The sequence below is a fragment of the Piliocolobus tephrosceles genome, chromosome 5 (genome assembly GCF_002776525.5).
Source record: "Piliocolobus tephrosceles isolate RC106 chromosome 5, ASM277652v3, whole genome shotgun sequence".
NCBI classification, from domain to species: Eukaryota; Metazoa; Chordata; class Mammalia; order Primates; family Cercopithecidae; genus Piliocolobus; species Piliocolobus tephrosceles.
This window is the reverse complement of record NC_045438.1, coordinates 11,696,388-11,719,714: the sequence shown is the minus strand read 5'-3', so window position 1 is coordinate 11,719,714 and position 23,327 is coordinate 11,696,388. Positions and strand designations below refer to the sequence as shown.

General features: G+C 49.9%; 1 protein-coding gene across 2 annotated transcripts in view; it reads right to left on the bottom strand.

Annotated features, from left to right (window-relative positions):
* Positions 1-21,976, bottom strand: part of SLC22A1 (solute carrier family 22 member 1) — a 35,582-nt gene extending 13,606 nt beyond the window's left edge. Inside the window, exons 1-8 of one of the 2 annotated variants that reach the window (XM_023218987.2) lie at positions 21,446-21,976; positions 14,883-14,986; positions 12,865-13,019; positions 11,144-11,312; positions 8,725-8,839; positions 8,420-8,526; positions 5,210-5,424; positions 1,423-1,531 (exon numbers count right to left, since the gene is read on the bottom strand). In XM_023218987.2, the coding sequence (XP_023074755.1) occupies positions 1,423-1,531; positions 5,210-5,424; positions 8,420-8,526; positions 8,725-8,839; positions 11,144-11,312; positions 12,865-13,019; positions 14,883-14,986; positions 21,446-21,856 (1,385 nt within the window). In that variant the 5' untranslated portion in view covers positions 21,857-21,976. The remainder of the gene's footprint in view (positions 1-1,422; positions 1,532-5,209; positions 5,425-8,419; positions 8,527-8,724; positions 8,840-11,143; positions 11,313-12,864; positions 13,020-14,882; positions 14,987-21,445) is intronic. The other variant, XM_023218988.1, reaches the window with a different exon arrangement.
* Positions 21,977-23,327: the final 1,351 nt, after the last annotated feature.

The window sequence follows — 23,327 nt, the reverse complement described above, 5'->3', positions numbered from 1 at the left end:
ATCAACATAATTAATCATCAGAGAAATCAAAACCACAATGAGATAACACTTCAAACCCACTAGGACAGCTACTATCAAAAAGACAAACAGAAATTAGCAAATGTTGGCAAGGATGTGGAGGAACTAGAACCCTTGTGAACTGCTGGTGGGAATGTAAAATGGTGCAGCCATTATGGAAAAAAAAATGGCAGTTCCTTCAAAAAACTAATAATAGAAATTACATTATGATCCAATAATTCCACTTCTGGATATTCCACCCCAAAGAACTGAAAGATGTCTTGAAGAGATACTTGTACATTCATATCCATAGCAGTATTATTCACAATAGCCAAGCAGTGGAGCATCCCAAGTGTCCATTGAGAGATGAATGGATAAACAAAATGTGGTACACATGTACAATGGAATATTACTCAGCCTTTAAAAAGAAGAAAATTTTGGCACATGCTACAACATACATGAACCTTGAGGCCGTTACACTAAGTGATCTAAGCCAATCGTACAAAGACAAATACTATATGATTCCACTTATATGAGGTACTTAAAGTAACCAAACTCATAGAAACAGAAAGTAGACAGGTGGTTGTCAGGAGCTGGAGGGTGGAGAATATGAGGAGCTAGTGTTTAATGAGTACAGAGTTTCTGTTTTGCAAGATGAAGAGTTCTGGAGCTTGGTTGTGTGAAGGTACTTAACATTACTGAACTGTACACCTAAAAGTGGTTAAGATGGTAAATTTCATATTATGTATATTTTACCACAATTTTGAAAAGTTCCTCAGTTTACACAACAGTAATGTGCTGTAATGGAAAAACCACAGGGTTCCAGGTCAGGAAGATGTGGTCCTTGCCCCAGCCCTGCTTCTTTCTAGCTGTCTGACCCCTTCACGGCTTCTTTCCCTTTCTAAATCACAGCTTCCTCATATGTAAAATGGGGATAATCAAACCCAAGAACAAATGTAAGGGCTAAATGGAATCACAAGTATGGAAATACTCATGTGTCACTATACAAATGTCAGCTGTTTAAGAAAATGATGCCCAGAAGTGTCAATGAAATGACTGATGTTTACACAATAAATTAGTGCCAAGGACAGGGCTACAACACAGGTTTCCCAAGTCCCTGTCCAGTGCTCACTTCTCTACACCAGCCGCCTTTTGTTCTTGTACTTGTTGTATGTACAGAACAACTTTGACACCGTCTGTCAGCTCACAGGGTCCCGTTTCACATTTTTTGATGTAATTATGTGTTGACCCTCTCTTGATGCTTAACCCCATCTCTCCGAATGTGATTTCTTAACAATGCCACTCAATGTCCAAACTGAGCAATGCGGGGGCATCTTGAGGAAGCACCTTGTTGGAGATGTTGGTTCCCACTGAGCTGGTGAGTTCACAGCCATGTCACTGGCTACCCCTGTTCCATGCACTCACCTGACAAATGTGGGGTACAGCTCAGCATTCACCAGGCAGATCATTTGGAATGCAATGGTGATTCCCATTCGGCCAACACACATGAGTATGATGTTTAACCAGTGCAGCTCTGGAAAGGAAGCACAAAGAGGGTGTGGGCGGTGGATGGGGGCTTCGTTCCCTGAGTTACTGAGAGAGGCCACGGTGGGTCATGCTTGGACTGTTAGAGCTGGTGGGGCCTGGAAGGTTGTCTTATCTAACTTTTTCATTTTGAGATAAGTAAACTGAGTCTCAAGAGATTTGGGGATTTGATGATGACATATTCAAGAAGACTCCATTGTGCAGGGAAAAGAATGGGCTTTTTGAATCTCAGCCTGGTTTCCTGGGCTGTAAAATGGGAATAATGACACCCAGCTTATAGATCGTCATGAGGCTTAGAGCTGATGTGTGTCAAATGTCCACTGTGGCCACAGAATTCTAAAGTTGGCTTTTTATTTATTACATGACAGTATCCATTGCTAGTTCAGTGCCTGAAACACAAAAAGTACTCAATAAACATAATCCCCCTAGTAGTAGTTCTCAAACTAACGAAACAGATTTCTAATCCTCAATCTAATATTTGTTTCCAATACAGTTTTAACTGAAACACCTTTCATAAAAGTCTCAGAGGCTGAGAATTAGGGAAGCGAGCCCTTGTTTCACGCTGGCAGGTGCTATGGAGTTCTTGACCATCTGAAGGCCCAGAAAGCCCTCTCCCTATTGAGAATGATCAAAGATTTTGGCTTCACTGGAAAGAAGCTCAGATCCTTAATAACCACCATCATCTTCTCTGCATAGGTTACCCCCAGCACGGAAATGCAAGTGACCCTGTGACACACCAGCTCACTATAAAGGCCTCTGGGGTCACAGACACGATGTCAGCTTGACCCTTGTGCCCAGATACTGGCTATTTATGGAAGTCTTGTTTCATTTCACTTAGCCAGTGTGAGGGTCCAAACGAGAGCGCCCCTCACCCGTCTCATGGGTGCAACACAGTCTCTCTGCCTCCTGCAGCTCTCAGCCCTGATAGAGAAGCCAAGCTGAGCCTTCTGTTAAGGGCCACACCTCATCTAGCTTCTAAAAGATAAAAGGCAAGGAGTTCACTCCAATGCCTCAAGGGAGGTCCACGTTCATAGGTCGTTAGCCTGGTGATGCTTGACCAGAGGTGAACAGCATCCCTGGCCTCAGAGAACTGACCATGTCTCCACTCTGCACCACCTGGGTCACTCGTTACAGCAGCCAGAGTGACCCAGTTAAGACTGAAGTCGGGTCAAGTCCACTCTTGCTCAAAGCCACCAGTGGTTTCCTACCACTCTTGGGATAAAGTCCACAGCTGGCTATTTCCCAGCTCACTCCATGCCTTGCTCCACTGCTCCCCACGAGCTCGCCTGACTCTGGTCCCTAAATCCTGAGCGGTCCCCCCAATGCCATACTCTACTCCCCCCAAGGGCCTTGCATGTGTCAGAAAACTCTTCCCAGATTTTTGCATGGCTCTTCCCACTTCATTTAGGCCTCCTCAGGCCTCCCGTGCCCGTTGTAGAAAGCACTGACATCCTTCTCTTTTCCCTCTGAATGTCAGCTCCATGGAGCAGGAACTTTTTCTGCTTTGCTCATGGTTGAAATCCTAGTGCCTAGATACCTGCCAGCCATATAGAAGGCCTGGAGATATTTCCTGCTGGAGGAATGAATGACTATCCTAAAATGTGATAAGGACTAAGACAGAGGGACGAGGGGTGGGCAGGAACTGGGAGGAGGAGGCTGGGGAGGGGACGATGCCTGGGCTTGGTCCAGGTGACAACTGAATGGACTTAGCCCTCGATCGCCCTCCTTCTTGGCACTCAATGCTGTTAACTTTTTAAAAGTCTGCCCATCCATCACATCTTACCCAGGATTCCAAAAACAGAGAGATTGGGAAGAAAGTGGGCAAAATCTATTTCAGATCCATGCTGCCCCTTTTCCTGTGTTCTCTGTTCTTTCTCCATGAAAAAAAGGGAAAAGAAAACTGAGCTTTCTTTCCCCACCCGTTTTTCTTTCCAGCCTGATCTACACAGCCCAGTTCTTGGGCATACAGATTTCACAGAACGGTCTCTACAATACCCTGCCCGAAAGCCTGTCAAAATGAGTCACTAAGCCAACAAAGTGCAGAGCACATGCAATAAAAACTGAGAAAAGAGCAAATCTGCCCTTGTATTTATTTTACAACATATCCAAGAGCAGTGAATGTGAAAGGCAATTTATGTACTCAAAACTGACGGAAGTTAATTTGCTTTAGATTTAAATGTAGCTTGGTTTATCTTTGATTGTAAGAATTACAGACTAAAGTATACATCCACCGAAATGGCCCCTCTTAAAAAGATGAGCCAGATCAAGTGTTGGGAGGATCTGGAATAATTGGAGCTCCCATGTGTTCCTGGGAGGAGTATAAAATGGTCTAACCACTTTGGAAAGCTGTTTGGCAGTGTCTGCTAGAGCTAAACATATGCCTCCCTGGGACCCAGCAAGTACGCTCACAGACCTGTACCCAAGCGAAGTGAGAGCATGTGCCCACCCAAAGATACGTGCAAGGATGATTTTAGTCCCAATAAGTGGCAAACGCTGGAAACAACACAAGTGACAATCAACAGTGAAAGGGATGCAGAGTGTCATATTTACACAATGGAATGCTACACGATAATTTTGTTTGAAGTACCAACTACACTTTCATGTGACAACATGGGTGGATCTCATAGGTGCAATGAGGAATTTCTTGTGCCTATAATCCCAGCACTTTGAAAGGCTGAGGTGGGAGGATTGCTTGAGTCCAGGAGTTTGAGACCAGCTTGGGCAACATAGTAAGACTCCATCTCCACAAAAAATAAAAACATTAACCTGGCATGGAGGCTCATGCCTGTAGTCCCAGCTACTGAGGAGGCTGAGGTGGGAGGATACTTTGAGCCCAAGAGTTCAAGGTTGCAGTGAGCTGTTGATTGCACCACTGAACTGCAGCCTGAATAACAGAGCAAGATTCTGTTTCAAAATACAACAACAACAACAACAACAAAAATAGTGTATTTGGTATGGTGTCATCTATATGAAGCTCAAGAACAGACACAATCTGTGGTGACAAAGGGCAGGGTAGTGGTGACCTTGGAGTGGTGGCGGGGGTTGTTGTGAAGGAGCATGAGGGAGGCTTTGGAGAAGTTGGCAATGTTCTCCGTCTTTATGAGGATCATGCTGCCCGGGTGTACACATTTTTACAAACTCATGGAGTCGTGCACTTATTGTTTGCTGATTATATGTATGTTAAAACTCCATTTAATTTTGGGATTTTTTTTTTTTTTTTTTTTTTTTTGGTTTTTGGGTTTTTTTTTTTTTGGAGATGGAGCCTCGCTGTGTTGCCCAAGCTGGAGTGTGTGATCTCGGCTCACTGCAACCTCCACCTCCTGAGTTCAAGCCATACTCCTGCCTCAGCCTCCAGAGTAGCTGGGATTACAGGCACCTGCCACCAAGCCCGGTTACTTTTGTGTTTTTAGTAAACATAGGGTTTCACCATGTTGGCCAGGCTGGTCTCAAACTCCTGACCTCAGGTGATCCACCTGCCTCCGCCTCTCAAAGTGCTGGGATTACAGGCGTGAGCCACTGCACCTGGCCCCTCAATTTAAAATTTAAACACACATTTTAGACAAAGGTAGCACCTCATCTTTGTTCTCGTTCCAGAGGCTTATCAAAGAGTTATGACACTCTCCCCACGCTTGGATTGCCTCAGAAATGATGAAAGCAGAGAACTCACCAGGTGAAATAAAAATCATGACAAGGCAGGCTGCTCCCGCCAACAGATTTGACACGGCTGTGGGGTAGATACGGCCCACGCGGTCAATGGTGATGAGGGTGATGAAGGCCCCCGGGAATTCGACCAGCGCAGAGTAAAGGAAATCCAGGTAGACGTTCCCGCTGGTGGCGCCCATGTGCAGGATAAGCCCCTGGTAGAGCACAGAGGCGGTGAACCTGAGCCAAGAGGAGGTTTCAAGTCAAAGGCGTGAGTCAGAGACTGATAAAGAAGCCCCTCCCAGATGGAGAAGAGCTTGAATCACTGGGTTTAGAACGCCCTAGAGCAATATGAGAAGAGGGGAGTAAAAATGAGAAAGCGTATCCTAGAAGGGCCCTTGATGATAAATTTTTTTTCATGATAGATGTGAGAGTACCACTTGTAGGATATGCCCCCAAGTCTCCTGGAGATAGGACGTGATGATGGCTACTGTTCACCGCACGCTTAGATGTCCGATTCTGCACCGAGCCCTTCACATGCGTAACCTCATTGGACACTCCAAGAGGCCTACAAGGATGTGGGCAGGAGAGGGCAGGAAGTAAGGGGGCAGGTGTCAGACTGCGTTATGAGCTGTGTCGCCTTGAGGAAGTTAACCAACCTCTCTGGGCCTCAGTTCCTTCGTTTGTAAATGGGATCGTAATAGTACCTCCCACTTCTGTTTATCTTGAGTACTCACTGAGTTAGGGTACAGAGGTGCCAATTATAGTTCCCGGCACACAGTATTATGCACTCAGGGCACTCAGAGGACTCACAGCACAACAGAGAGGCATGGGCCAGGCCTTTCCAACCGCACCATGGCGTTCCCTGCCCCTTATTACGCTGTCCTTAGTGGGCGCTGTTGATTCACCTATGCTCTTCCATCCACTGTACACCCCCTCTGTCCATATTTGAGAAAATGTAGCAACATTACAGCATACAGCACACAGAGCTGAGGCCCTAGCTAAATCACTCTCACCTGAGCCAAAATGTAGGGCCCCTCGTGTGTCACTTTGTGGGGAAAATATCATTTGGAAGCTAGAAAGCTTTTACAGTCATATTTACATTGTGAGAAGAGATTTGGATCATAAGAAATTACTATTTCATCCCAGCATGCAAATTGCCTATCAGCTCCAAAACTGAGATGAAAATGGATGTTGCTAAGGAATATATCTCCTTGTTTGATACAATTTCGCCTGAAGAAGCACTGGCATGCCTTTGTTTCTAGTCCTAAATTATTCCTGATTGGACCAAGGGTCAAGAAAACAAGAAAGAAGGCACTTGCCTGCAACCAACTCAGTGAGTTGAGATTAGCCTGAGTGCCTCCATACCATTTAGCCAGTTAAAGACAACAGTCATATTACTGATAAAGAAACTGGTTTAAGAGAAAGGAACGTATAACCTTGATTTTCCTGTCAACAAGCCAGTTAACAAATGTGCCGGGCTGCCACCTGTGGGCAGAACCCATGAATTGCATGTGCGTATTAAAATAACAACAAAAAAAACCACATTGACATTGAACATTTTCCTGCATCCATGCTGTACCCTCTTGTATGTCATTTACACATATAATCTCCTTAATCCTCCCATCACATCTATGATATAGGTACTATCACTTCTCCCATTACTGAGGGGGAAACTGAGTCACAGAGAGATTAAGGCCCTTTGGAAGGTCACACAGCCAGGACATGGTGGACAGACCTTTTGAGTCTCAGTCATGACAACGAGCAGGACAGTAGAAAAGGGTGTCCAGGAGCCAATGGCGTGAGGCCTTGTGGGCCACAGAGAAGGATCTGGCTTTACTGTGAGTGATTAGGAAGCCAGCAGAGGATAAACAGGGAGAGACAAAGTCTGTTGAGCCCTAAGGGATGACTTTGCCTGCTTTGTGGAGCACCAAGGGGCATGGGTAAAGCCAGCAGGCCACCCAGAAGGCACCTACAGCAATGCAGGTAAGAGATGCTGCAGAAGTGTCCATGAAACGGCTGACATTTATACAAATAATTAGTGCCAAGGACAGGGCTACAACCCCAGCAAGGGAGCCCAGGGTGCTCACGATGGGAAGCAGCAGGTTCTGAAGGCGTTTCCAAGCTAGCTGACGGAACTTGCCAGAGGATTGGAGGTGGGGGTAAGAGAACAGAAGAGTCAAAAACGCTGCCTTGCAGGGAGTCTTGGGGCTGGGGAGAGGAGCTGGACAGCGCAGCACAGCGGGCAGTTATTTCCACTGCAGCAGCCAGTCCCAGCCTCCACGCTGAGTCCAGCACTGAGTATCCGTGGAAACCCGCCAGGTACATGGGGCTATTTGCAAAGGTTCACGGGCCCAGCATGTGGCTGGGTACAGGACCCCAAGGGCAAACTCGGAGACAGGGAAGGTGAAGGGTGAGGCAAGAGAGGACATGGTGAACCTGGACAGATTGTGGGGCACAGTGGTTACTCATTCAACTTTCAGCAAATATTGATTGAGGGTCTGCAATATGCCAGGCACCGACTTACTACAAACTCTTTGTTCCAGTAAAACCTCACATAGAAGCGCAAACAAGTGTGCCTGGGTAGCAGAGCTGCTCTGGCTGAAGGGGCGAGGCCAAGAGTGCAGTTGCGGGGCCCTCACTGTATGCTGAGGGGAAAGCCCTTGCGTGGAGGAGGTGAGCCAGCGTCCTCCGAGGGAGCAGGACAGGGGATTCCTGCTCAGGACAGCAGCTGGGGGAGCATGCAGACCCCTGGAATGTGCAAAGCGTGTGTGGGTGGGTCCATGTGGGTATGCATTTTCTAGTCAATAGGTAACAAATGCACAGAGATGCTCAGGTAGGGTCTAGGGTGTTTAGATATGAGGAATGGAACTTGCTCCTCAAAAGCTGCAGGAGTTCTCATCCACCTTCTGATGCTGAGTCAAGACTTGGCTGTTCCCAGAAGATGAGATCATGTGGAATGGAGACAGCCCTGATAACCCTTTATCCTATTTCACTCATCCCACTGGTGACCTCCCATAGGTAACAAATGCCCCTTACTAAAATGAAGCCTTTTCTTATTATTCAATCCCCAAAGGAGAAATAAAAAGAGCTCTTTGACCACTCACAACTATATTAAAATTCTTTTTCCCTTTCTCTTTTTCCACCTGAGTATTCCACTGTCTGTAATCTATAGGCTAGTGCCTGGGCGAGCGCGCTGATTCTGCCTGGGGAAACGCATGGGAACGCTCCTCACCACAGGTACATCAGGATGAAGGTGCGCTTCCTCAGGCGTGGCGTGCGGAACAGGTCTGCAAACGAAGGGCTCAGCTTTTCCGTGACATCCTCTTCAAGGGAGAGCATCTAGGAGGGAGGGAGAGCATCAGCCACACTCACACTGTCATGAGCAGAGCCACCTGGGAGGTGGGCCTTGCCACCCCTGTGCTTCACACCCATGACAAGGAGCCCAGTTCTGCTCCTTCCCCTGGCAGCCCCAGGTGAGTCTGCACCGGAATCCAGCCCCAGATTCAGTGATGTGAGATACCCCTTCCTAGATTGCACCTTTAAATCAGCAGGAGGCAGCTTCCCATTCTTTTGAGCGATATGGTCCATGATCTTTATTGCTTGAGTGTTTCTTTTTTGTGATAACAGCCACCGAGGGGACTCCGGCACACACCTGCAGACACCACTCATCACTATCTGGCATTTTCCCCGGAACTCATCTGACGTTCAGCCCTGAGCAGGGTGATGCTGTTGCTCAGTGCAGCCTGCCCCCCTCACACTGGGATGGTAATCCCTCAAGAAGATGAGGACCTGGGGTCACTGTGCGCTAGCCCATGTGGCCCGGGTGGGAGCTCTGTGAGGACCTGGGGTCACTGTGCGCTATTAGCCCATGTGGCCCAGGCAGGAGCTCTGTGGGTCACTCATACTCCTAGTGTCACCTAAGATTTATAGACCAAAAGGGAGCCATCACTTCCTATGTAGCCTTCCTTCTGTGCAGCAGGGGTCTCATCTCTCCTGGACGTGGCAGCCTTTGTCCCCCAGGGAAAACGCTCATAGAGGAGATGCTCCATGTACATTACCCGATGACATCAGGGTATCTCCAGGCAATGCAAGGGCTGTTGAACACTTCTCAAAATATTTCCCAAATGAAATAAAACATATTTACTGTCCTTTAATATCAAATCAACACCCTGCTGTCTATTTCAAATGGGACGAGGAGGGTACAACTCAAAGACTTGGCCTTTCTGGCACAAGGGTCTTCTGAAAGCTGGCAGGCATTGATTGCCTCCCCCGCCTGACCATGCAGACTTTGCCTTTCTGCCGGAGAGAGCCCTGTTTCACATGGATGAGGCAGGGGGAGGGCAGACTCCTCAGAACTTCCTAGCCATACGTGTACAACTCTGTCGTTTAGGGAGACTGGGTTAACTCTAGTACCACTCAGATGACGTCTGCTCTCAGCCAAACTAAGACAAAAGATGGAGGGATGAGAAATTCCTTTGTGGCCCTTTCTGCTACCCCCTCTTCCCTCCACCACAATAAAAACTGACCTGTGGAGTTCTTTGCCCTTCAGACCCTGCCAAGCACTCACAGCGAATATGATTAACACCTTGTTTGGACTGATTCTGTTTCATAATGGCTCAGGGTACACATTCCCCAGAGATCGTTGCATTGAGTAGGCCTGTTGTCATTCATTCATTCAATCAAGATCAAATGTCTGCTCTACGGCTAGATGAGACGTATTTCAGAGCCTTATTAATAATACCAATAGTACTATAAAAATGAAGTGGGAGAAGAGCAGAGATGACAGCAGAGAGGAAGAGATGAGGGGGAAGAGGGAGAGGATCAAGAAGATAACAGAATATCTGCCTTCATGCCAGCACCCCTAGGAGAGACTAGGGGACTCTCAGGAGTGGTAGCCATTGCAGTGGAATTGCCACGTGTGGAGCCTTTCCTACCACAGGACGCTGATACAGATTTCCCGAGGCCACTGAGCAACCCTCAGAAAGCTGCCTCCTTCACCCGGGAGTGAGGCTCGGCCTTGTGTTTCTGGAAGGTGCACATGCTGAGGCCCTGCGTTTCCCTGGATTTCTGTCTGACTCTTGGCATGGCTCACCTTTATCTGGGGAAACCAATCTAAAGAGGCTTTGTCTGAGGATGGCTTCACATGTAACCACGGCCGCCTGGGAATAACAGAACAACCTGAACAGTACAAGTGGGGGGAAGCGCTGGCTCCACACAGCTCCATGCGATATGTGTGTGGGAAACCCCCAGCTCTGTGCAGCCCTATGCGTCATGCGTGTGGGAAACCCGAGGACCAGCTCATCCCTATGCGTCATGCTTGTGGAAACCCCTGGACCAGCTAACCCCAATGCATCATGCGTGTGGGAAGCGCCGGGCTCCACTCATCCCTATGTATCATTCGTGTGGGAAACCCCTGTACCAGCTAACCCCAATGCATCCTGCCTATGGGAAGCGCCAGGCTCCGCTCACCCCTATGCATCATGCGTGTGGGAAACCCCAGGACCAGCTCATCCCTGTGCGTCAAGCGTGTGGAAAACCCCGGGACCAGCTCATCCCAATGCCTCATGCGTATGGGAAGCGCCGGGCTCCGCTCACCCCTATGCATCATGCGTGTGGGAAGCGCCGGGCTCTGCTCATCTCTATGCCTCATGTGTATGGGAAGCGCCGGGACAAGCTCATCCCTATGCGTCATGCGTGTGGGAAACCCCGGGACCAGCTCATCCCAATGCATCATGCGTGTGGGAAGTGACGGGCTCAGCTCATCCCTATGCATTATGCGTGTGGGAGGCGCCGGGCTCCACGCAGCCCCGTGCGTTATCCATGTGGACACCATGCCCTTTGGAAGACCGCCTGTAGGTGCCTCCCACTCCAAGAGCCTGGTTCCTCGAGAGGACAGAAAGTGCAGCCAGAAGGGTGGCCGGCGCCCCTTCCCCGTAGGTGGGAGGAAAGGCCTCACCAGTAGTAGAGCAGGAAGAGGAAGGTGGGCAGGGAGACTGCCAGCTGCAGCCAGCGCCAGTGAGGCAGGACGTAGGCCAGCCCGGTAAGCGCCACCAGCCCCACCGTGAAGGCCATCTGGTACATGATCGCCACCGTTCTTCTGGAGCCCGAGCCAACAAATTCTGTGACTGAAACAGGAGGCGTGGTCGTTATGCGGGTTCCCCGCAGGAGCACAAGAACCCGTCGCCGTGCGTTCAGAAGCTCCGGCCCCAGTCCAGCTTGTCTCCCCGCTGGAAGCTCACACTGGGCCTTGCCGAGCCCCACCTGCTCCCAGGCTTCTCTCTTGTGTCTCTCCCATTTCTCCTTCTCCCAAATCACAGCTGCGCTCACGCCTCCCCTTCTCCCTGGGGCCCCGGACCCATCAAATCAAGGCCGCGAAGATCACCAGGCTGCTTCGTTCTCTGGCTTTTCCCTGACTGTCCCCTTTCTGCATGTTCCTTTACCAGCTGCACTCCCCTCTACCTGCCTCAGGACTCAGTCCACTGGCCTCTCCTCCCCAGCGCCTTCCTCCAGAAGCTCCAGACTCAGCTGGAATATTTGTCAGGACCCCAGGGGTGTTCATTCATTTAGCAAATATCTTTGAGTGCCTGATGGGGACCTGGCACTGTTCAGGGTGTCTGGGATACATCGTGAGCACAGGAGGTAGACTCCTGCCTTTGGAGGCCTCATTTGGCAGATGATCCACATCACAGATAAGAGAATGCAATCCTATGTTAGAGGGTGATACGTGTTAGGGGAACAAAAATGAAAAGGGGGAAAGGAAGTCAGGGGAGTCACGGGTGGAGGGGCTGCGGGTGGTGTTGAACATGGATGTGGCCCCGGGTCAGACCCCCTAACCATGTGTGGGACGGGGCCTAGCAGCAGAGGCTGTCACAGGCTCCACACTAACGGGGCTGAGCCACCTCAGCCTCACCAGGCTGCTCATGGCCTCTCAAGGCAGGAACGTGGGTGGATCCTCTTGGCCCTAGTGAATGAGCTCTCAGAATGCCAAGTGATAGCACTTTGTTTTCGAAGATGATGAAACGTGGCTATTTCTTTTTCCTCCCCCACAAAGGAGGAAAAGTGTGGCTAATCCTCACTGCTGTCTGCCGTGCCCTGACCTGGGGAAGGACAGACAACTCTTAAGCTGCTTCCCCCCCGGAAAGGGTTTTTTGTTTTGTATTCTTAATCTTCCGTAGAATATTTGAAAGGGGAAAAAAGGCTGATACGTAAAACTCCTCATGTTGGTTTATACTTCAACTTTTTCAAAATCCTGATTTTCAAAATCCTTATTTTATTTGCTCCTGTTTCCTCTCCTAATTCTTGAGTGCCATTCAAGCCCATCGAGTCTGCTGTATTTCTTTTAAGGAGTTGCTGGTTCTTTCTTATGTAAGATGCTAGAATATTCTCTCACTTATCTCCTCTTCTGCACTCCCTCCTGACTGCTGTGAGCACACCAGCATGGGATCTTTCTGTTCTCCAAATATATTAGTTGATTAATAGATCACTAATCTAAGTGATAATTTAAGTGTCTCAGACACAAAAAGACAGGAGGCCATTCTAGCCCGTGTCCTGCCCTAGTCACATAACAACAAGGAACTGGTGCCCCCGCAAGCTCCCTGACCCCACAAACAACCCCCCACCCACGTTAGGCCCATCCCATTCTACCCCAAGACCTGGCCTCAGTCCCATGATAATTACTTAGGGTGTAGCCGGCCATCCAGTTGCCCTTGCTGACCAGGCCCTGCAGCAGGCGGAAGAGCAGCAAGGATATGTAGTTGGGCGCAAAGGCCATGAGCACACCTGACACGGCGTTGACCAGCACGGTGCCCAGGAGACACAGCTTACGGCCAAACCTTCAGAGACAAGGAGACATGGAGGGCAGGTGGGAGAGGTTGAAATCTGGGGTCAGACATTCATGGTGGAATGCCAAGGGTCCCAGTCAGAGGATACTGCACCATGTCCTGGGAAACTGCAGGGTCTATCAGGACAGCAGTGCCCAGTGCACTACCCAGACTGTTCATCTGTCCCTACAAGCTCTCCAGCCCTTGCTGGGTCTGAAGAGGAGTCTGAGTGCTCCCAGCAGCATCACAGCTCAGCCAGGCAGTGCCCGCAGCCCCTCTCCAGTTCTCACACCTGTCCCTTCACCTTATCTTCATATTGAGCAGACGGCATCATTATTATCGCCACTGGTCAGGCTGCACCCAAACCAGGCTTCCTTCCTCCCAGAGTCTTATCAACCATCATGGAAGCTTTTCTGTGCCATATTCAGCTCTGATAGTGTAGCCATACAAGGCTGTTGCTCTTCTCCTTTTTCCGGGAATGAAATGGGCAAATTACTCTCTAGGACTGCACTGGTCCCACCCAATCTTTTCAACCACACCCCACGTTCTCCCAGAGCCAAGGAAAGAAGCCAAGGGCAGGCCACACGGTGTGCCCGCCCGCCCGCACTCCCCACTCACCTGCCAATCCCGTCCCCTCTGCCACCTCCACCTGCCTCCACCATGCCACTTCACTTGTCTACCTTGTGTCCCCTGGCCTAGACCTCCACCCCACCTCAGGACAGCCCCAAACCAGCCAGTAAACCCTCATCCTTTATGAAAACATAGGAACTTCTGGCAGAAGCCACGTTTTCTAACCAGGGATGCTCAGTGCTAGCAGCGGCACCTGGCTCCATCCCCTCTCCTTGTCTCCTGCAGCGGTACCTGGCTCCATCCCCTCTCCCTGTCTCCTGGGGCAGCACCTGGCTCTGTCTCCTCTCCATGTCTTCTGCAGCAGCACCTGGCTCTCTGTCTCTTCTCTCTGTCTCCACCTCTGAGCTGGGCCCCAGACCCCCACCAGGCCTAGGTCCCCGGCCCCTCTCTTCTTCCTGCATCCCTGATTCCCTCCCCTATCGGCATCCTCATCCTGGACCCTCCCCACGCTATTTTAAAGAGTTGCCACACAACGCCACTCTCCTGCCTTCCAGTTTTCTCCAACTACCCTGTCCTGGGTGCCCTGCCCCGCACAGCAGATTCTGACCATTCCTCCTCGGGGTCTCCTGGTGCATTTCCACAAGTGCCCTGGAGAACAGTTGTCCTTTGATCTCGCTGCCATTTCTCCTACATCTCCTTTGCCAAGGCACTTTCCCTGCCTACCTTTCTGCATTGCAGTTCTCTCTTGACACCCTCTTCCAGCGCATCCTGATATGCTGTGTAGCCTTAAATACCAACTACTGGTGAAAAACCCCCAATATTGAACTCCAGCCCATACCCCTTTCCAGAGCTCACTCACATACCCAAGTGGCTCCTTGGCATCTCTTCGTAGATGTCTCAGGCCGTGCAACACATCTCCAAACCTAACATCTCTAAGAGCTCTAGCTTCCTCTCTAACCTCTCCCCTATCAACTGCTGAAACAAAATCCATTCCTAACCCTCTGCCTCCCATCTCAAAATGACCTCACGAACATGCACCTGCTGGAAGCATCAATCTTCCTGTGTCCTCCCTTTCTCTCAGCCCACCAACTGTAGAATCTGCATGCAACTTTGACTCTGAAACACACCTCAGATCTCTCCATCATTCCTCTGGCAGCCCCACAGTAGCCCAAAGCAGGGTCTGCTGTGTCTTGTCTCCAGAAGCTTCTGCAGTTGATTCCAACTGGTCATGTTCTCCACCACTGTCCCTTAGAATCTGTTCTCATGGCAGTAAGGGGAGGCTTACCTGGACTGCTCTTTACATACCTGTCTGCAACGTAGCCAATGCCCAGAGAGCCAAAGAGGAAGCCCGCATTCAAACAGGCCTGAAAGAGGTCCAGCTTCCAGGAGTCAGCACACACCAGGTTGAACTGCCAGTCACACCACGGCAGGAGGAGGACCAAAAGCACAGAACAAGGTGTGAGTCAGGACTACACCCTTCCATCCTCTCTTCAGCAAAGCAAATGCATTTCATGAAACTTGGTATCTCTGGGCTGTTTCACAGAGTTTTCTCCAACTACATTTTCGTAAGACAAATTCAAAGTTTCTGATGAATCACTCAGCAAATAGCAAATGCGATTGACCCTTGAACAACATGGATTTGAACTGCACGGGTCCACTTATAGATTTTTTATTTTTTTCAGTAAAAGTTACACTGAGTGTGCCTGTCTCTTCTTCTACCTCTTCCACCTTTTCTGCCTCTGCCCTCCAGGACAGCAAGACTGAGCCCTCTTTTCCTCCTCCTCCTCAGCCAACTCGACCTGAAGACAATGAGGGTGAAACCTTGATGATAATTCACTTCCACTTTGTGAAGAGCAAATATAGTTTCTCTTCCTTATGATTTTCTTAACATTTTCTTTTCTCTAGCTTACTTTATTGTAATAATACAGTGTATAATACATATAACATACAAAATATGTGTTCCTTGGCTGTTTATGTGATGGGCAAAGCTTCCTTCCAGTCAATAGTAAGCTATTAGTTGTTAAGTTTTCAGGAGTCAAGAGTTACACATGAATTTTCAATTGTGTAAAGGAGTTTGGTGTCCCTAGCCCCTACCTTGTTCTAAGATCAACTGTATTCCTAACACCTGGTACCACTCTCATCATGCAGTAATTAAAGAGGCTGTTGTCAACAGCCTTGCTATTGGTAGTTGGTTATTGAAGGACAAAATGTCTTTGGAAAAGAAAGCAAAATGTCTTCTCAAAAGAGACACAACTGCTAGGTAAGATTTCTAAAAAGAAATATAGCCAAGGAGGTAATTTTTCCAAAACAGAAATGTACCAAGAGAAATACATGTTTTCCGGAATTGGCCAAAGATCCTTCATTAATTACATATTCGTTAGTATATATTTAGTTATATAAGTGCCACCAACAATTCTGTACATTCTATTGTCACTGTTGGGGCTGTGAGTGGCAACCCGAGAAGAGGGAAGCAAAGACAGTGGGGTTGCCTTGAGATAGAGTGTGCCTTAGGGTCACATGTGGGTGAGACCGAGGGTTAGAAGACCATCAGAGGTTCCCACGCACCAAAAGCCAGGAGAGGGGAGATATCAAGGTGGCAGGGACAAAGGAAAAGACAAGCATGGGTTGCTGGGAAGGGCTTGTTTTCTTTGGGTTTTTGGAGAAGGCAGATGCTTCCTGGGTTTAGAGGCCTTGGGGAAGAAAACAAGGAGTGGAGGGACATCCAAGAGTCCTACCTCCCCCAGCATAGAGCATGGTGACACTGGCACATGCCTAGACATGGTAGAGGCTGGACGGCAGAAGAATGACCCCTTCCTCTTTAGAGCTGAGACAGGCAGAAAGAGTGGACTCTGGGGAGAACAGAGGGTGCTGGGTGGGGGCCTCTTGACCCCTTCAGTTCCTGGTGGGTGGGGGACACATCCTACCTTCCCAGCCCTGTCTCTCTGCACTGCTCTGTCCGCATCAGGTCCATGGCTTCCCTAACCAGAACACTGTTGAGTGTGATGGCAGCAAGTCACTTCACAACCCTGGGCCTCAGTTTCCCTGTCTGAAACGTGTGTTGTACCCATTCCATCACACCCCTAGGGCTGCTGTGTGCATTGGAGGGGAGGAATCACATGCAAACAGCTTTAATAAATAATAAACCCTTTCATTTTAAAAGCAGGTTTTACTACCCCAACCTCCAACCCTCAAATCTCTGAAGTTGCCAGTATGAGCCACGCCATGCCCCAATCCTGGGGTCAAACATTCAGAACTGGCTTTGAGCAGTGGCTTACGCCTTAATCCCAGCACTTTGGGAGTCTAAGGCAGGAAGATTGCCTGAGCCCAGGAGTTTGAGACCAGGCTGGGGCAACAGAGTGAGGCCTCATCTCTACAAAATATTAAAAAATTAGTCAGACATGGTACCATGTGCCTGTAGTCCCAGCTACTTGGGAGGCTGAGGTGGGAAGATCGATCGAGCCCGGGAGGTTGAGGCTGCAGTGAGCTGTGTTCAAGCCACTGCACTCTAGCCTGGATGACAGTGTGAGACCCTGTCTCAAAAACAAAACAACATTCAAAGCCTCAAGGACTCTGAACTCAGCCAGCCTGGGTTCTGTCTGATGGACTGACTACTTCCTTGACATGAGCAGTTTTTTTTTCCTGAAATATAGGTTAAACTCTGTGTTATCACTTGAATTTCAGAAACAAATACAAGCCTCTCCTAGTAACTGCCTTCTGCCCAGACCCCAGCGTCTGCTCTCGTGGGTGGTACAGCTCTGGGGTGTGCGACAAGCTACTGCTCAGTGTCACTTTCATGTTTTCTGCCAATCCCAATGTTGATTTCCTCTAAAATTCAGCTTAAAACACACCTTCTCCATGGAGCACCTCCCAGGTCACCCGCCCGATGTATAACTCTTTTCGACTGTGGTTCTTTTCTTGCCTGCCCTGTGCTCTGCCATTAGAATACACATGGACACATCCTTCCTGAGCTTATCTGGCCTTCCCAGGGTCTGTGTCTCCAACTGCCCAACTCTCTCTTTGCAGCCTCCACCCGTGTGGTCTACTGTACAGGATTTCACTCAAGTCGCAGGGGTCAGGGAAAGATGTGCAATTATTACCTGGGGCCTCGGCTTATTCCCTTCTCAGCCATTGTTTTTCTGGTTTTCATTATAATCTTTGCTAGTTGGTGTCTCTGTAAGATGTGGCTGCCGCCTTCCTGAAACACCCTGTTGCCACTGTGCCCCAGGACTGTGTATGGAGCCAGCGAGCTCCTGGAGCTGGAGTGCATCCCACCTTCCAACACCACAGAGAACTGACTCTGCCCCCAGGCTACCCTGAGGATGTTTCTAGAGCTACCTGCAAAGCTTGTAAATCTGCCATGCTTCCTCTGCTCCAAAATGCCAGCCCAACCATGAGAACCCCGACACATTTGTGCACCTTGAGAAGATAGGCCAGGCCCTGGGAGAAGCTGGGTCTGCACAAAGGTAGGGACAGGATGGAGGGTGGGAATCCCCTAAGCCCACTGGCTGCTCCTGCTGGGATTTCACCAGGGCCGGGGCAGCTCTTTCTGGCACAGTTAAAAAGCAACCTACTGCTTCATCACAAGAACCACTCAGGGTCCTGGTGAAACCACAGATTCCCTGCGGATTCTGCCTCAGTGGGTCCCAAATAGGAGTCCAGGTGATCCTGAGGATAAGCCTAGTTTGGGAAACACTGAGGTAACTACCTCTGTCTCCCTTGGCCTGAGACCCCTTTCCCTTACTCAGCATTCATGGCTGATGGAAGACACCTGGCCTGGTGTAGGGGCTGTGGCTGAAACCAGGACTGACAGAGGAGATCCTCTTGCTGGGAGAGTCAAAAGCCAGGAAAATGCCCACATTCCTCCCCCAGTGAAGCTCATGATCTTAGCACCTAGCCTTGGGGTGGGAGTTAAACTTGGTGTTCAAACAAATTAGCTCATCTTCCCTCCTAAAGCAAGTTCCAATGTCCAAGGCAATGCTAGGTTAAAAATTAGTTCTGCAGAAGTGAATAAACTAAGGTTGATTCCCCAACAATAATTTTCAGTTTTGGAGGAGGAGCTGGGGTCAAGGAAGTTGGGGTTACAGTGGGAGATAATTCCTACCCAGGAACCAGTTTCTCTCACCCTCCCACCTACCCCCAGGCTTCCAATCACCTTGGAAAATCTTCACATGAATCCCACCACCCTTCCAACTCACCATGGCCCCAAAGAACACTTACTCCTGTAATCATTTCCTCTTCACCGTCTCTGCCCGTCAGAGTTCCAGGATTCCCACAATCCTCCCCAGGGCTCTATATCTTGGGGTTATTGGAAGTCCCCTCCACAGCTACCATGGACAGGCAGGCTGTTCTAAAGCACTCTCGGGCTCCTCTCATCTGTCCCAGTCTCCCCCGATCTGCTGCACCCCAAGGTCCCCTCTTACAAGGCCCCTCCATCTGCCCACATGGCTGCCTCTCCGGGGCTCCCAGCTCAGCATTCAGAAGCTCCATTTGCACATACTCCCCAAGCCAGAGCCCTCTGCCAAGCTGTGCCTCCTTCTCCCCAGCCCCAACAATGCTGGCATCTCTTACATCATGTCTTCCCTTCATTCCCATGACAACAATGTTTTGGCCAACACTTCTCACCGGGGCTCTTTCTTGGCCTCCTCAAGCGTCTCTCTACCTCTCCTAAAGCCTCCAATCCCACCACCACCCCTTCCCACCCATTCACGAGTCCAGCTAGGATCGCATTGCTTGCCTGCCTAAATAAGACCCAAACTCCTTCGTTGGGTGCTGAGGTAGCGTTGCCAGGGTTCACAGACAAAAATACAGAATGCCCAGATAAATTTGAATTTCAGATAAACAACTTTTTTTAGGATAAGTATGTTCATGCAATATTTGCAGTCTGAGTTATCCCAGTATCAAATAGCATGCAGTATCTGGGACGTAAGTATCCTATCCAGTTGGGTTATCTGAAGTTCAAACGTTCAAATTTAACTGGGCATCCTGCATTATACCTGGCAACCCCACACTAAGCACTCCATGTTCTGGCCCCAAGGTTAGACACGAGTGTTCTCCCCACAACTCCTCATATCACGACCTTCATATCAGGGCTCCTTGTACCCTGAATGCAGCAAACACTCCTTGGGCCCTGAGCCTGGGCTCAAGCTCTCCCCTTGGTCTGGGATCTACTTCCCCTCCCACCTGTCCCCCTCTCCTTGCTGATCAAAATACCACCTGAGGCTCAGCTCAAAGACACCTCCTCCCAGAAGACATCCATGATCAGATCAGAGCTTAGCAGCTGAGATCTCTGCCTTCTTAGAGCCCACCAGTCCCTTGCCACCCTGCTCATGGCATTCACCACAGGTGGCCTTGGGCTGTCATTAAATGAACATTGGTCTCATTCTGGCCACCCTCCTCCCCTCTCAGTCCCCACAAGACTGCAGACTCCTTGAGGGACCTCGCAATCTTCTTCTGTATCTCCCCTGCAGCATCACACCCCTGCAGCAGAACAGAGGGAGCGTGCCGCACATACTGGATGGATGTCTGACTGGAGGAATGATCACATCTGATCTCCTCAAAGCAGAGTATGTCTCAGTCCCAGAGAACAAACATGTCCCCATCCTGGTCTGCTTCTAGATTCCCGGTTGGGAATGTCAGACAGTTGGAGATCCCTGGAAGGAGGGCTGCCTAACTTGTCATCCGTTGTTGGAGGATGCCTTGGAGACAAGATGTCTCTTAAGCATCGTAAAGCCAGTCGCACCGGCACCTGCTCTGCTCCAGGCAAGCAGGTAAAGCCATGCTCAGGCCCAGAGGGGAGGGACCCTACGCTTCCCTCCAGTAATAGCCCTAAATGTGTCACCACTGAAACCACTCAGGAAAGGGAAGAGAGGAAGAGCAGAGACTCAAGAAGCCCTGAGAGCTTGGGCGAGGGTAGTGGGAGCAGACAATTGGGCGGGACCAGAAGCAGGGAGGACCCGGTTACCTCTTATTTCAGGGAAGCAGGGCCCATGCCAAAACTACGCCATGCTCGTTACTGACAGAGAGGCTCTGACAAGCTTTGGCCTACGGCTTCTCCAACCGACCAAGCGTCCACACTTGTTACCGTGCAATACTTTCAAACGAGCTCATGATGGGAAAAAAATGTGGTGACGCTTTTTAGTAAAAGATTCTCAAAGCAAAATGCTCAAATAATCAAGTAAACTACTCAAGCAAGGCCCTTTTGAGGCCATCACCCTATCCCAGAGGCCCCATCGGACCGCAGGGTGTGACTCAGTGTGGATTTGCTCAGTGCTTTCACAGATCCCAGCTGAACCTTATATCCCTGTGAGGCAGCTGTCCTCATCCCTGGTTGACTGATGAGGAAATGAGACCCAGAGAGGCAGTGACTCACCCGGTGATACTCAGCTAATAAGGGGCACAGCTGGGATTCCACCAAACATTCTCACTCCCAAGCCAGGGCAATTCCAGGCCACCTCAGCACCATCATTTAGGTCAATTGTCATTGCTCTTGAGTGGAAGGAGGGGGCCCACGGTACTATTGGTGGGGAAGCAGGGCCCAGAGCAAGTTGATGGTTCTGGGAGAAGCCAGTGGGGTAGGCAGAGAGGCTCCCGGCCTCCCAGCTGAATCCCATTCAAGCAACTCAGCAAACTGGCCCCCTACTTGTGCTGGCTGGTCTCTCCTGCCTCAGCATCCTCCTCAAAGACCCAGAGTTTGTGGTGGATTAAACTAGAGAAAAGAATGCCCCGTGCCTAGGACACAGCCAGACAGCCACTACGTGCACAATAAACACAGCCCCCTACATTTTTCCTGATGCGGACCTGAACCTCATAGGATTTGCTTTATATTTCTCCATGTCCCAGGAACTCCCATGTTACAGAGGCTCTTTTACCTCGGTGACGATGGAGGAGCCAGGAGTGTCATACACCCAGCCATTCTGGCAGGGGCCCAGCGGCAGGTGGCTCCTGTTGGTGGCCAGGCTAGCCAGGGGGTCTACGCAGCTGAGGGTGCTCTGGTTCCAGTCCACTTCATAGCGCCTGCACTGGCTAAGGAAGGCCTCATCCGCAGGCCCTAGGCCTGGAACTGTGTAGTTTAGCTCCTCCGCAGGGCTCCAGCCACAGCGCTGGCTCAGCTCAGCCACCCCGGGGCTCTGGCAGCGGTGGTCAGGTGTGAAGCCCAGGAAGACGATGCCCACACAGATGGGCGCAAAGGCAGCTGACAGTAGGCTTAGGGTGAGGAAGGCTTGCTTCTGGAACCAGCCAAACTCCCCAACCTGCTCCAGAATGTCATCTACGGTGGGCATGACGGCTCAGGACGCTTATGGCCGTGGCCAGACCTGCTCTGGGCTGCAGTGGCCAGGTGCAATGTCTCCCTTAGAGATCTTTGAAAAGGAGTGGTTTGAAATCAGTTTGCTGTCCAAGTGCGAAACATCTGGAAGACAACCAAGTAGAAATAATCTTTTACCCCATGGTGCTGGTTTCAGGAAAAGGGAGAATGCACGTGGCTGCCTGATCAAATGTTAGCTTTGTCAGGGAGCGAGTCAGTGGGATCTAAGCCTGAAGGGAATTGGAGTTCAGCCGCAGAGCAAGAGGAGGGCAGGAGAGCAGGCCGTGCAAACCTCCTAGCAGCCCTCTCAGGGCTCTTCCAAAGAGAATATCTATTCTTTTTCTAGATGTGATGGTATGAGGCAAGTATTGGGTCACAGCCAGGTACTAGATACTGTATTTGGCTAATTAGTTCCATGATACCATTTAAGTCTTTTTTTAGGTTTGTTTTCTATAGGTTTTGGGGGAGCAGGTGTTATTTTGTTACATGAGCAAGTTCTTTAGTGGTGATTTGTGAGATTTTGGCGCATCCATCTCCCAAGCAGTATACACTGCACCCAGTTTGGGTGTTTTGTTTTGTTTTGTTTTGTTTTGTTTTGTTTTGTTTTGTTTGAGGTGGAGTCTTGCTCTGTTACCCAGGCTGGAGTGCAGTGACTTGATCTTGGTTCACTGCAACCTCCGCCTCCTGGGTTCAAGCAGTTCTCATGCCTCAGCCTCCCATGTAGCTGGGACTATAGGCACGGGCCACCATGCCAGGCTAATTTTTGTATACTTAGTAGAGATGGGGTTTCTCCATGTTGGCAAGCCTGGTCCTGAACTCCCGACCTCAGATGATCCGCCCACCTTGGCCTCCCAAAGTGCTGGGATTACAGGCATGAGCCACCACACCCAGCCCACTGGACGCAATTTGTAGTCTTCCCACTCTTTCCCCCTGATTCCTTGAAGTCCATTGTGTCATTTTGAAGAATTTCTTATAACCCAGACAAATCAAAATAAAAAATAGCAAACTGACTGCTCGGCATAGTTCTTGGAGATCCTGCAGCCCATACCCCCGTGCCCAGAGCCTGCTCTGCTCGCCTCCACCGAGCCTCAGTGGGGGCATGATGTGTTTGTCCTCCAGGCCCCACTTCTATTTGTCTCTAAGGGATTTCAGGCCAGAAACTGGTGGAGAAGGGAGCAGTGGAGCCCCACAGGCAGCTCCACATCCAGCCCTAGCACTGCCCTGCTGCAATGCCCTGGCCTCAGGGCTGGCCTGCGCTCAGGTCCTAAGGGAGCTGCCACTGGGTATTGGGGCACACAGCAGCAGCATCGCACAGCCACAGACCTCAAGAAAGGGCTGCAGCCAGACACAAGCCGATCAGCGAACCTCGGTAATAAAAGCAGCAGCCTCCATTTTGGGTGCACCTACTCAGGGCTAAACACACATGATCTAGTTCGTTCTCACAGCAG